This window comes from Delphinapterus leucas, chromosome 1, assembly GCF_059928025.1.
Source record: "Delphinapterus leucas isolate spDelLeu-1000000601 "Yukka" chromosome 1, BTC_Dleu_Yukka2, whole genome shotgun sequence".
Taxonomy (NCBI): Eukaryota; Metazoa; Chordata; class Mammalia; order Artiodactyla; family Monodontidae; genus Delphinapterus; species Delphinapterus leucas.
The window spans coordinates 35874970-35887537 of NC_143129.1; the positions used below are offsets into that span (position 1 = coordinate 35874970).

Sequence of the window (12568 nt, forward strand, 5' to 3'; positions counted from 1 at the left end):
TTTCCTCCGGTCTTTACTCTGCCCAAAGCCCTGCATTTGTGAGCCAGAAGCATTATTTGAGCAAGGCTAATTTTCCTTGAACTTAGAAGGTAGCATTTAACCCGTTAGTTTCCCAAAGGACAATCAGCTCAACTTTAGGAAAAACGGGAATTCACTGCAATAATCAAAATTTGAAAAATCCAGACAAGTGAAGCTACTCACTATCTTATGTGTAAAACAGAATTTTTAAAGCACAGTTTTACAGCTTTTCTTCTTCCTTTTCTAAACTGTGTATTCTTACTTTCATTTTCATCCACAACTAACCATGAATGATACTTCCCTGGTCTCATGTCCCAGAGCATCTTACACTTGTCTTAGGAAGATGGCATGGTTTCATAATTGATCTGTGGATTATTCTTGTTATTAAGACTGGTCAGGAATTTCAGCTAAATGGTCCTCATGGATTGTCTTTTTTTGCATCAAATGCTAGAAACGTTAGAATCTAATTTGTGCATTAACACTAGGGGAGATGGTTAATATTATGCTTTTTATAAATTCATTCATGGCTTCATATTATCTTTCTACTTCTTTGTCTTCTTTCACCCCATTTTAAAAGCATATTTTAATTTTTTGTGCATATTTTTGAATTGAGGGTTTCTTAAAAATGGAGCATGATGTGCAAAATAAAGTAAGAACGTAAATGAAGATGCTTTCTCCCTGGTGAGGGCAGACAGACTTCAGAGCGGTTTTTCCCTGGTGAGGAACTAGAGTTAGACATCATTCAATAGTGACCCTTGTGGAAAAGTGTGGTTAGAGTTGCTAGAAGAAGTTGTTGTTAGGAATTTTTATTTGTTTATTTACAATAGGAAATATTACATTCACATGGTATGAAATACAAGAGGCACAAAAGGGTATACAGTGAATAGTCATTTTTCTTCTAATCCTGTCCCTTGGCCACCTATTTCTCCTGCCCAGAGACATCCACTGTTTTGGTGTCTGGGTTTCCCTACTCTTCTGTAAACAGCACTCTCTCTCTCTCTCTCTCCCTCCCTCCCTCCTCCTCCCTTCCTTTTCATAAGTAGTGGCCAATTTTACATACTTTTCCACGCTCTATTTTTTCATTTACAACATAAACTCAAGAATTCCAACATACAGAGAACAGTTTCATTTGTTTTTTAAAATTGTGGACTGTAACACAAAAAAATAAAGTACATAAAACACAAGTGTAGGGTACAATAACTTATTGTAAAGCAAGCACCCATGTATTCACCACTCAGGCTACAAAAAATCATTGCCAGAACCCCAAAAGTCTACATGTGTTCGCTGCTGATCACCACCCCCTTCACAGAGGTAACCACCATTCGTACAAGTATCCTTAAAATACTTTAGGTTTGCACTTTTGCCTCATTTTAAACTTTACTGTAAATGAATTTATGTTGGGTTTTTTCTTTGAAATTTGCTTTTTTTCTCAATATTATGCTTCTTAAGATCCATCTGTGTTATTCCATGGAGTTCTAGTTCACTCGTTTTCATGTATCCATTCTACTGCTGATGGATATTTGGGTGTTTCCAATTTTTTAATATTTTGAATAATGCTGCTGCTTGACCAACCTTGTATATACGATGTAGTGCACATACATATGAGTATGTATAGGAATTACATACTGGTTATGCATATTTTTAACTTTCCAAAATAAACCACAGTTATGTTCCAAAGTATTATACTAACTTTTACTTGACACAGTGTATAGAAATTTCTCTTCTGCTACATCCTCATCAGCATGTACTTCGTTAGTACATCTAGTTTTTGCTGGTCTGGTGGGTGTGTACTGTATCTCACTGTCATTTTAATTTGCATTCTTTGATTATTAATGAAGTTGGGCACCTTTTCTCCTGTTCATTCACATTTGCTTTTCTTCCTCTGTATAGTGTTCATTTTTCTTTTGGGTAGTCTTTTTTTTTTTAACTGACACTGGATATGAGTTTTATTCTTTTTATATATTGCAAATAACTTCTTCTACTCTGTAGCTTGCCTTTTTGCTTTCTTGATGATGTGTTTTGATGGAAAGATATTCTGAATTTTAACATATCAAATGTTATCAACCTTTTCCCTTATGGGTTTGTTTTGATGGTTATTTATTTGGGGGGAGTAGGTACTCATGTTATCTAATTTCCATACAAGCATTTTAAACTGAGTGCTCAAAATTCTTTTTGAAAATTAAAAAAAAAAAAAACTGCAGGAGGGAGATCAAGATGGCAGAATAGAAGGATGTGGAACTCACCTCCTCCCACAAATACATCAGAAATACATCTACATGTGGAACAATTCTCACAGAATACCTACTGAATGTTGACAGAAGATCTCATACAACCAAAGCTTCAAGACAGATTACCATGTAATCAAGTATAATGAAAGGGGGAAAAAAAGGAATTGGTAGGGGACCCGCATCCCTGGGAGGGAGCTGTGAAAGAGGAAAATTTCCCAGGAACACCCTTCAACAGCTGAGATAACAGCCAGGATACATAGGGAGCTTCAGAGGCTCAGAGGAGAGTGCAGCAGCAGAATTGTGGCAGGCAGAACACAGCGAGACCAGCACAGACAGTCCTGGTCACCTCTCGGCACTCCCCAGACTGAAATGCATGTCTGCTGGTGTGCGGGAGCTGGCTACTGAAATTTGGGCTTCAGCAGACAGACTTGGGGAGGGGATTGGGGTTAGCTCCATGGAGACAGCCTGAGGGGGCTGGAGTGTGGTCTGAGCAGCAACAACAGGTGTACACAGGACTGGCCCTGGTCCACCATAGAAGCCCCATTGTTAACACAAGCATGAAGCAGGGACACTGCCCTGCCATAGCAGCCTCATTCTCAGCATGCTCACAGTGGGCATGGCTCCACCTCTACAAACTCTAGGAGTATGCAAGCAACAGTGGGTTGACCGCATGCAGAGGCAGAGCTGAAATCTGAGCCAATCCCCAGGGGCTGCATGACTTAGAAAGAAGGGCTGAAATCTGAGCCATGTGTCAGCAGCTGTGTGATCCACAGATTTATGCCACCAGTGGCAGCTTTGTGAACTCAGTGCCTGCTGGACATCCAAGTGGATTACTGGTGCTCCCGTAACTGGGGTGGGTCCAGTGATAGCAGCTGCAGTCTTTGCAGGTGGGCACATGGAGAGGCAGAGCTGGGGACTGGACTGATTCCATAGCTCCCATGGCAGGTATAAGTGCACAACTGTGGTGGTCCCGATGCCTAACTTCAGCAAATCTGCACTGATGAATCTGCACTGGTGGCTTTGTGAGCACAGTGTCTGAAGAACACCCAGGCCAATCACCTGCATTCCCATGGTTGAGGTGGGGCTGAGGGCAGTGTCAAAAACCATGTACTTTGTGAGCCCGCACAATGGGTGACAGACACCACAGAGTGCACAGAGTGCACTTCCTAGTGGACGGCTCCTAGGGAGGAATACTCAGTGGCTCCTCTTCAGGCAAAAGTGCTGTAGTCCCACCTACCTCACACTGCAGCTGAGAAACAGATATGGGATCTTCTGTTCCAACAACTGGGGAGCAGACCCTACCCCCAACAGGGCTGCGACAACCACAGTCAAAGAGGAGGCCCCACTCAACATCCAGTGCAGGCTGTGTTCACCACAACACCAATCACACAACCTATCAAAGGGATAAAGAGCAGCACACACTGAGGAAAGATATGGCAGGCATTCATACTAAAAATAGCTCTTACACAAAAAATATTAGACTCATGCATGCTACACAGGGATGCTCCCACGTAAAAACAGCCTTTCAAGAACATAGTAGATAACTGCTTCTCCTAAATTCATAGAGAAACGTAAGTAAAATGAAGAAGCAGAGTAACCAGTCTCAGTTAAACAATCAAGAGAATTCCCCTGAAAGAACAAACAATGAAACAGAACTCTCTAGTCTATTAGATCCTGAGTTCAAAAAAGAGGTAACAGAAATACTGAAGGAATTAAGAAAGGCTATCGATAGAAATGCAGATCACTGTAAAAAAGAACTAGAAACTATAAAGAGAAGACAATTAAAATTAGAAAATTCATTTGCCAAAATGAAAGCTGCACTAAAGGCAATAAATACAAAACTAAATAATGCAGAAGAATGAATAAATGATCTGCAAGATAAAAAAATAGAAAACATGCAATAAGAACAGAAGACACAAAGACATATGAAAAAAAAAATGAAAGCACTATACGAGACCCATGGGATAATATAGTGTCCCAATCTACACATAATAGGGATCCCAGAAGGAGAAGAAAGAGAAGAAGGGATTAAAACTGCATTTGAATAACTTATGCCTGAAAACTTCCCAAACTTAAAGAAGGAAACAGATACAGGAAGCACACAGGGTCCCAAACAAGATGAGCCCAAACAGACCTACACCAAGATGCACTGTAATTAAAATGGCAAAAGTCAAATATAAAGAGAGGATTCTAAAGGCAGCAAGAGAAAAACAAAGAGTTAGTTACAAGAGAAGCCCCATAAGGCTATCAGCTAATTTCTCTACAGAAAGTTTGCAGGCCAGAAGGGAATAGCAAGATATATTCAAAGCACTGAAAGGGAAACACTTGCAACATAGGATACTCTAACCAGCAAGATTATCATTTAGAATAGAAGAGATAAAAATTTCTCAAATAAGCAAAAACTAAAAGAATACAGCAATACTAAACCTATCCTAAAAGAAATATTGAAAGTTCTTCTCTAAATAGAAAAGAAGCAAGAAACTACAGGAAAGAGAAAATCACAGTTGGAATGTAAATCACTCAAATAAGCCAGTACACAGATTAAAAGAAAAAAAAAAGCACAAAAATTCTTATGAAAGAGCGGATAACTAGAATGAACAGCAAAAGGATAAACATGAAGATGTGAAAGGGGACATCAAAATCATCAAATGTGGGGTTGGGGAGCTAAGAAAATGTAGATTTATTTTTTAGAATGTGTTTGAGCCTATATGACTACCAGTCTAAAGCAAGTAGATATAGTAATGGGTTAACATACTTGAAAAACAGGATAACTACAAATCAAAAACATACAATAGATTTACAGAAATCAAAAAGCAGAGAACACAATCATAATGCAAAAGAAATCCATCAAACCACAAAAGGAAAAACGAAAAGAAAAATAAAGGAAGAAAGAAAAAATACAAAATCAACTGGAAAATAAGGTTTAAAAAGGGAAGAAATACAAATCTAATCAAATTTATCTTAAATGTTAATGGATTAAATGTTCCAATCAAAAAACAGAATGGCAGATTGGATAATAAAACAAGAGCCTACAACTTGCTGTCCTTATGGCGAATGACACACAGATTGAAAGTGAGCAGATGGAAAAAGATATTTCATGAAATGGAAATGACAAGAAAGTGGGGGTAGCAAAAGTCATGTCAGACAAAATAGACTTTAAAACAAAGGACATAAAGAAAGATAAAGAAGGACACTACATAATGATAAAGGGATCAATAAGAGGCTATTACACTCATTAACATATATGCAGCCGATATAGGAACACCTAAATACATAAAACAAATACTAAGAGACATAAAGGGAGAAATTGAATGGAATATTATCATATTAGGAGAGTTTTACACCCCACTAACATCAGTGGACAGATCTTCAAGAAAAAATCAGTAAGGCAACAGAGATCCTAAAAGACACAATAGAACAGTTAGACTTGATATTTTCAGGACATTACATGCAAAAAAGACCAGAGACTCCATTTTGTGAGAGCACCAAAATCACAACTAACTGCTGAACAATCATCAACAAGAAGACACTGGAACTTACCAAAAGAGACACCCACATCCAAAGACAAAGGAGAAGCTGCAATGAGACGGTAGGACGGGTGCAATCACAATAAAATCAAATCCCATAACCACTGGATGGGTGACTCACAAACTGGAGAACAATTATAGCACAGAAGTCCACCCACTAGAGTGAAGGTTCTAAGCCCCACATCAGGCTTCCCAACCTGGGGGTCTGGCAACAGGAGGAGGAATTCCCAGAAAACTGGGTTTTGAAGGCTAGCGGGATTTGATTGCAGGACTTCAACAGGACTGGGGAAAACAGAGGCTCCATGCTTGGAGGGCACACACAAAACAGTGTGTGCATGAGGCCCCAAGGGAAAGGAGCAGTGACCCCGTAGGAGACTGAATGAGACCTAGCTGCTAGTGTTGGAGGGTCTCCTGCAGAGGCAGGGGGTGGCTGTGGCTCACTGAAGGGACAAGGACAGTGGCAGCAGAAGTTCTGGGAAGTACTCCTTGGCATGAACCCTCCTGGAGTCCACCATTAGCCCCACCAAAGAGCCTGTAGCCTCCAGTGATGGTTCACCTCAGGCCAAACAACCAACAAGGAGGGAACCTAGCCCCACCCAACAGCAGGCAAGTGGATTAAAGATTTCCTAAGCTCTGCCAACCAGAGCAACAGCCAGCTCTACCCACTACCAGTCCCTCCCATCAGAAAACTTGCACAAGCCTCTTAGATAGCCTCATCTACCAGAGGGCAAACAGCAGAAGCAAGAAGAACTACAATTCTGCAGCCTGTGGAAAGAAAACCACATTCACAGAAAGATAGACAAAATGAAAAGGCAGAGGACTATGTACCAGATGAAGCAATAAGATAAAACCCCAGAAAAATAGCTAAATAAAGTGGAGATAGGCAACCTTCCAGAAAAAGAATTCAGAATAGTGATAATGAAGATGATCCTAGAACTTGGAAAAAGAATGGAGGCAAATATCGAGAAGATGCAACAAATGTTTAACAAAGACTTAGAAGAATTAAACAACAAATAAACAGAGATGAACAATACAATAACTGAAATGAAAAATACACTAGAAGGAATCAATAGCAGAACAACTAAGGCAGAGAATGGATAAGTGACCTGGAAAAGAGAATGGAGGGAAATCAATGCCATGGAACAGAATAAAGAAAAAAGAATGAAAAGAAATGAAGACAGCCTAAGAAATCACTGGTATAACATTAAATGCACCAACATTCACATTAGAGGGGTCCCAGAAGGAGAAGAGAGACAAAAAGGACCTGAGAAAATATTTGAAGAGATTATAGTCGAAAACATCCCTAACATGGGAAAGGAAATATCCACCAAAGTCCAGGAAGTGCAGAGAGTTCCAGGCAGGATAAACCCAAGGAGAAACATGCCGAGACACATAGCAATCAAATTGACAAACATTAAAGACAAAGAAAAATTATTAAAAGCAACAAGGGAAAAATAACATACAAGGGAACTCGCATAAGGTTAACAGCTGATTTTTCAGGAGAAACTCTACAAGCCAGAAGGGAATGGCATGATATATTTAAAGTGATGAAAAGGAAGAAGCTACAGCCAAGATTACGGCACCCAACAAGGATCTCATTCAGATTCGACAGAGAAATGAAAAGCTTTACAGAAAAGCAAAAGCTAAGAGAATTCAGCACCACCAAACCAGCTCTACAACAAATGCTAAAGGAACTTCTCTAAGTGGGAAACACAAGAGAAGAAAAGGGCCTACAAAAACAAACTCAAAACAATTAAGAAAATGGTAATAGGAACATACATATCAATAATTACCTTAAAAGTGAATGGATTAAATGCTCCAACCAAAAGACACAGGCTTGCTGAATGGATACAAAAACAAGACCCGTATATATGCTGCCAACAATAGACCCACTTCAGATCTAGGGACACAAACAGACTGAAAGTGAGGGGATGGGAAAAGATATTCCACGCAAATACAAGTCAAAAAAAGCTGGAGTAGCAATACTCATATCAGATAAAATAGACTTTAAAATAATGTTACAAGACAAAGGAAGGACCCTACATAATGATCAAGGGATCAATCCAAGAAGAAGATATAACAACTGTAAATATCTATGCACCCAAAATAGGAGCACCTCAATACATAAGGCAAATGCCAACAGCCAAAAGAGGAAATAGACAGTAACAAACAAACAAGGAAACAAAATTATTGACAAATAATTCTTGGGGACTTTAACACCTCATCTCAGAATAAAAGCAATATGATCATCCCAATAGATGCAGAAAAAGCTTTTGACAAAATTCAACACACATTTATGATAAAAACTCCAGAAAGTGGGCATAGAGGGAACCTACCTCAACATAATAAAGGCCATATATGACAAACCCACAGCAAATATCATTCTCAATGGTGAAAAACTGAAAGAATTTCTTCTAAAATTTGGAACGAGACAAGGATGTCCACTCTCACCACTACTATTCAACATAGTTTTGGAAGTCCTAGTCATGGCAATCAGAGAAGAAAAAGAAATAAAAGGAACACAAATTGGAAAAGAAGTAAAACTGTCACTGTTTGCAAATAACATGATACTATACATAAAAAACCCTAAAGATGCCACCAGAAAACTACGAGAGCTAATCATGAATTTGGTAAAGTTGCAGGATACAAAATGAATGCACATAAATCTCTTGCATTCCTATACACTAACAATGAAAGATCAGAAAGAGAAATTAAGGAAACAATCCCATTCACCACTGCAACAAAAAGAATAAAATACTTAGGAATAAACCAACATAATGAGGTAAAAGACCTATACTCAGAAAACTATAAGACACTGATGAAAGAAATCAGAGATGACACAAACAGATGGAGAGATATACCATGTTTTTGGATTGGAAGAATCAGTATTGTGAAAATGACTATACTCCACAAAGGAATCTACATATTCAATGCAATCCCTGTCAAATTACCAATGGCATTTTTTACATAACTAGAACAAAAAATCTTAAAATTTGTATGGAGGCACAAAAGACCCCATATAGCCAAAGCAATCTTGAGGGAAAAAAGTGGAGCTGGAGGAATCAGACTCCCTGACTTCAGACTATACTACAAAGCAACAATAATCAAGACAATATCGTACTGGCACAAAAACAGAAATATAGATCAATGGAACAGGATAGAAAGCCCGGAGATAAACTGACACACCTATGGTCAACTAATCTATGACAAAGGAGGCAAGGAGACACAATGGAGAAAAGACAGGCTCTTCAATAAGTGGTGATGGGTAAACTGGACAGCTACATGTAAAAAAATGAAATTAGAACACTCCCTAACACCATACACAAAAATAAACTCCAAATGGATTAAAGACCTAAATGTAAGACTGGACACTATAAAACTTTTAGAGGAAAACACAGGAAGAACACTCTTTGACATTAATCACAGCAAGATTTTTTTTGACCCACCTCCTAGAGTAATGGAAATTAAAACAAAAATAAACAAATGGGACCTAAGTAACTGAAAACCTTTTGCACAGCAAAGGAAATGATAATATGAAAAGACAACCCTCGGAATGGGAGAAAATATTTGCAAATGAATCAATGGACAAAGGATTAATCTCCAAAATTTACAAGCAGCTCATGCAGCTCAATATCAAAAAAACAAACAATCCAATCCAAAAATGGGCAGAAGACCTAAATAGACATTTCTCCAAAGAAGATACACAGATGGCCAAGAGATACACGAAAAGATGCTCAACATCACTAATCATTAGAGAAATGCAAATCAAAACTACAATGAGGTATCACTTCACACCAATTAGCATGAGCATCATCAGAAAATCTACAAACAACAAATTCTGGAGAGAATGTGGGGAAAAGGGAACCGTCTTGCACTGTTGGTGGGAATATAACTTGATATAGCCACTATGGAGAACAGTATGGAGATTCCTTAAGAAACTAAAAATAGAATTACCATATGACCCAGCAATCCCACTACTTGGTATATACCCAGAGGAAAGCATAATTCAAAAAGACACATGCACCCCAATATTCATTGCAGCACTATTTACAATAGCCAGATCATCGAAGCAATCTAAATGCCCACTGACAGATTAATGGATAAAGAAGATGTGGTACATATATACAATGGAATATTAGTCAGCCATAAAAAGGAATGAAATTGGGTCATTTGTAGAGACATGGATGGATCTAGAGACTGTGATACAGAGTGAAGTTAGTCAGAAAGAGGAAAACAAATATCGTATATTAACACATATATGGGGAATCTAGAAAAAGGGCACAGACAAACCAATTTGCAAGGCAGAAATAAAGACACAGATGTAGAGAACAAACATATGGACCCCAAGGAGGGAAAGCAGGGGGTGGGGGTTGTGGTGATGGGATGAATTGGGAGATTGGGATTGACATATATATACTAATATGTATAAAATAGATAAGTAATAAGAACCTGCTGTATAAAAATAAATAAACAAACAAATAAATAAATGAAATTTAGAAAAATAAAAAAAAATCAGAAAGAAAAAAGCCCAGAATACACATTCTTTTCAAGTGCACATGGAACATTCTCTCAAATAGACCACAAACTAGGACAAAAAACAAGCCTCAACAAATTTAAGAGGATAGAAATTATTTCAAGCATCCTTTCTGACCACACTGGCATGAAACTAGAAATCAATCACAGAAAGAGAAAAGAGGGGGAAAAAAACCAAATTACACAGGGACTAAAAATCACGGTACTAAAAAAAACAATGGGTCAACAATAAAATAAAAGAGTAAATTTAAAAATACTTCAAGACAAATGACAATGAAGATACAACCATACAAAATCTATGGGATCCAGCAAAAGCAGTTCTAAGAGGGAGGTTCCCAGTGATAGAGGCTTTCCTCAAAAAACAAGAAAAATCTCTAATAAACAATCTAAACTACCACCTGAAAGAATTTAGAAAAAGAACAAATAAAACCTAGAGTCAGGAAATGGAAGGACCTAATAAAGTTCATAGAGGAAATAAGTAAAATAGAGATTTAAAAAAATGGAAAAAAATCAATAAAACCAAGACCTGGTCTTGAAAGGGTAAAGAAATTGACAAACCATCTAGCCAGGCTCACCAAGAAGAAAACAGGACCCAGATAAACAAAATAAGAAATGAAAGAGGAGAAATAACAACAGGTACTGAAGAAATACAATAAAACCCACAAGAGAACACTATTAACAATTATATGCCAACAAATTGGACAACCATTACTTCATGGACAATTTTCTAGAAACATACAGCCCACCAAAACTGAATCAAGAAGGAAGAGATAATTTGAACAGACCAATCACTAGAAGGGAAATAGAATATGTTAAAAACAAAACAAAACAAAACAAAAACTCCCTGCAAACAAAAGTCTAGGACTAGATGGCTTCACTGAGGAATTCTACCAAGCATACAAAGAAGAAATTATACTGACCCTTCTCATACTCTACCAAAAGATTGAAGAAGAGGGAACACTCCCAAAGTCATTCTATGAAGCCACCATCACCCTGATATCAAAACCTGACAAAGACAATACCAAATAATATAATTACAGACCAATATCTTTGATTAATACAGATGTAAAAATCCTCAATAAAATATTATCAAACCAAATCCAATGACACATAAAAGGGGTTATACACCATGATCAAGTTGGATTCATCCCAGGGTCACAAGGATGGTTCAACATATGCAAATCAATCAACATAATATACCACATCAACAAAAGAAAAGACAAAAACCACATGATTATCTCAATAGATGCAGAGAAAGCACTTGATAAAACTCAACATCCATCATGATAAAAACTCTTACTAAAGTGGGTATAAGAGGGAACATATCTCAATATAATAAAAGCTATTTATGACAAACCCACAGCCAACATAATACTCAATGGTGAAAAGTTGAAAGCGTTCCCCCTAAAATCTGGAACAAGACAAGGTTGCCCACTCTCACCACTTCTATTCAACATGGTATTGGAAGTCCCAGCCACAGCAATTGGACAAGAAAAAGAAAGAAAATGTATCCAAATTGGAAGGGAAGCAGTAGAATTGTCATTATATGCAGATGACATAATTCTATATATAGAAAACCCTAAAGAGTCTGCACAAAAACTAATAGAACTGATAAAAAGATTCAGCAAGGTAGCAGGATACAAGATTAACATACAGAAGTCAGTTGCATTTCTTTACACTAACAATGAAATATCAGAAAGAGAATGTAAAAAAGATCCTTTTTAAAATCGCATCAAAAAAATAAAATACATAGGAATAAACCTGACCAAGGAGGTGAAAGACTTATATGCTGAGAAGTATAAAACATTGATAAAGGAAATTGAAGATGATTCAAAGAAATGGAAAGATATCCCATGCTTTTGAATTGGAAGAATTAACATTGTTAAAATGACCATGCTACCCAAAGCAATCTACAGACTTAATGCTATCCCTATCAAATTACCCAAAACATTTTTCACAGAACTAGAAAAAGTAATCCTCAAATTTTTATGGAAACATAAAAGACCCAGAATTTTCAAAGCACGGAAAGGACAAACCTGAGGAAAAAGAACAAACCTGGAGGCGTAACCCTCCCAGACTTCAGACAACACTACAAGCTACAGTAAACAAAACAATGTGGTATTGGCACAAAAACACACATACGGATCAATGGAACATAATAGAGAGCCCAGAAATAAACCGACTGACCTACGGTCAATTGATCTATGACAAAGGAAGCAAGAGTATACAACGGAGAAAAGACAATCTCTTCAGCAAGTGGTG

The 12568-nt window shown here is 37.6% G+C and overlaps 1 protein-coding gene across 1 annotated transcript in view; it reads right to left on the reverse strand.

Moving 5' to 3' along the window:
• Positions 1-3477, reverse strand: part of KMO (kynurenine 3-monooxygenase) — a 59043-nt gene extending 55566 nt beyond the window's left edge. The window contains 1 exon segment of the mRNA XM_022579445.2: positions 1-3477. Coding sequence (XP_022435153.2) covers positions 1-36 — 36 coding nt within the window. The 5' untranslated portion in view covers positions 37-3477.
• Positions 3478-12568: the final 9091 nt, after the last annotated feature.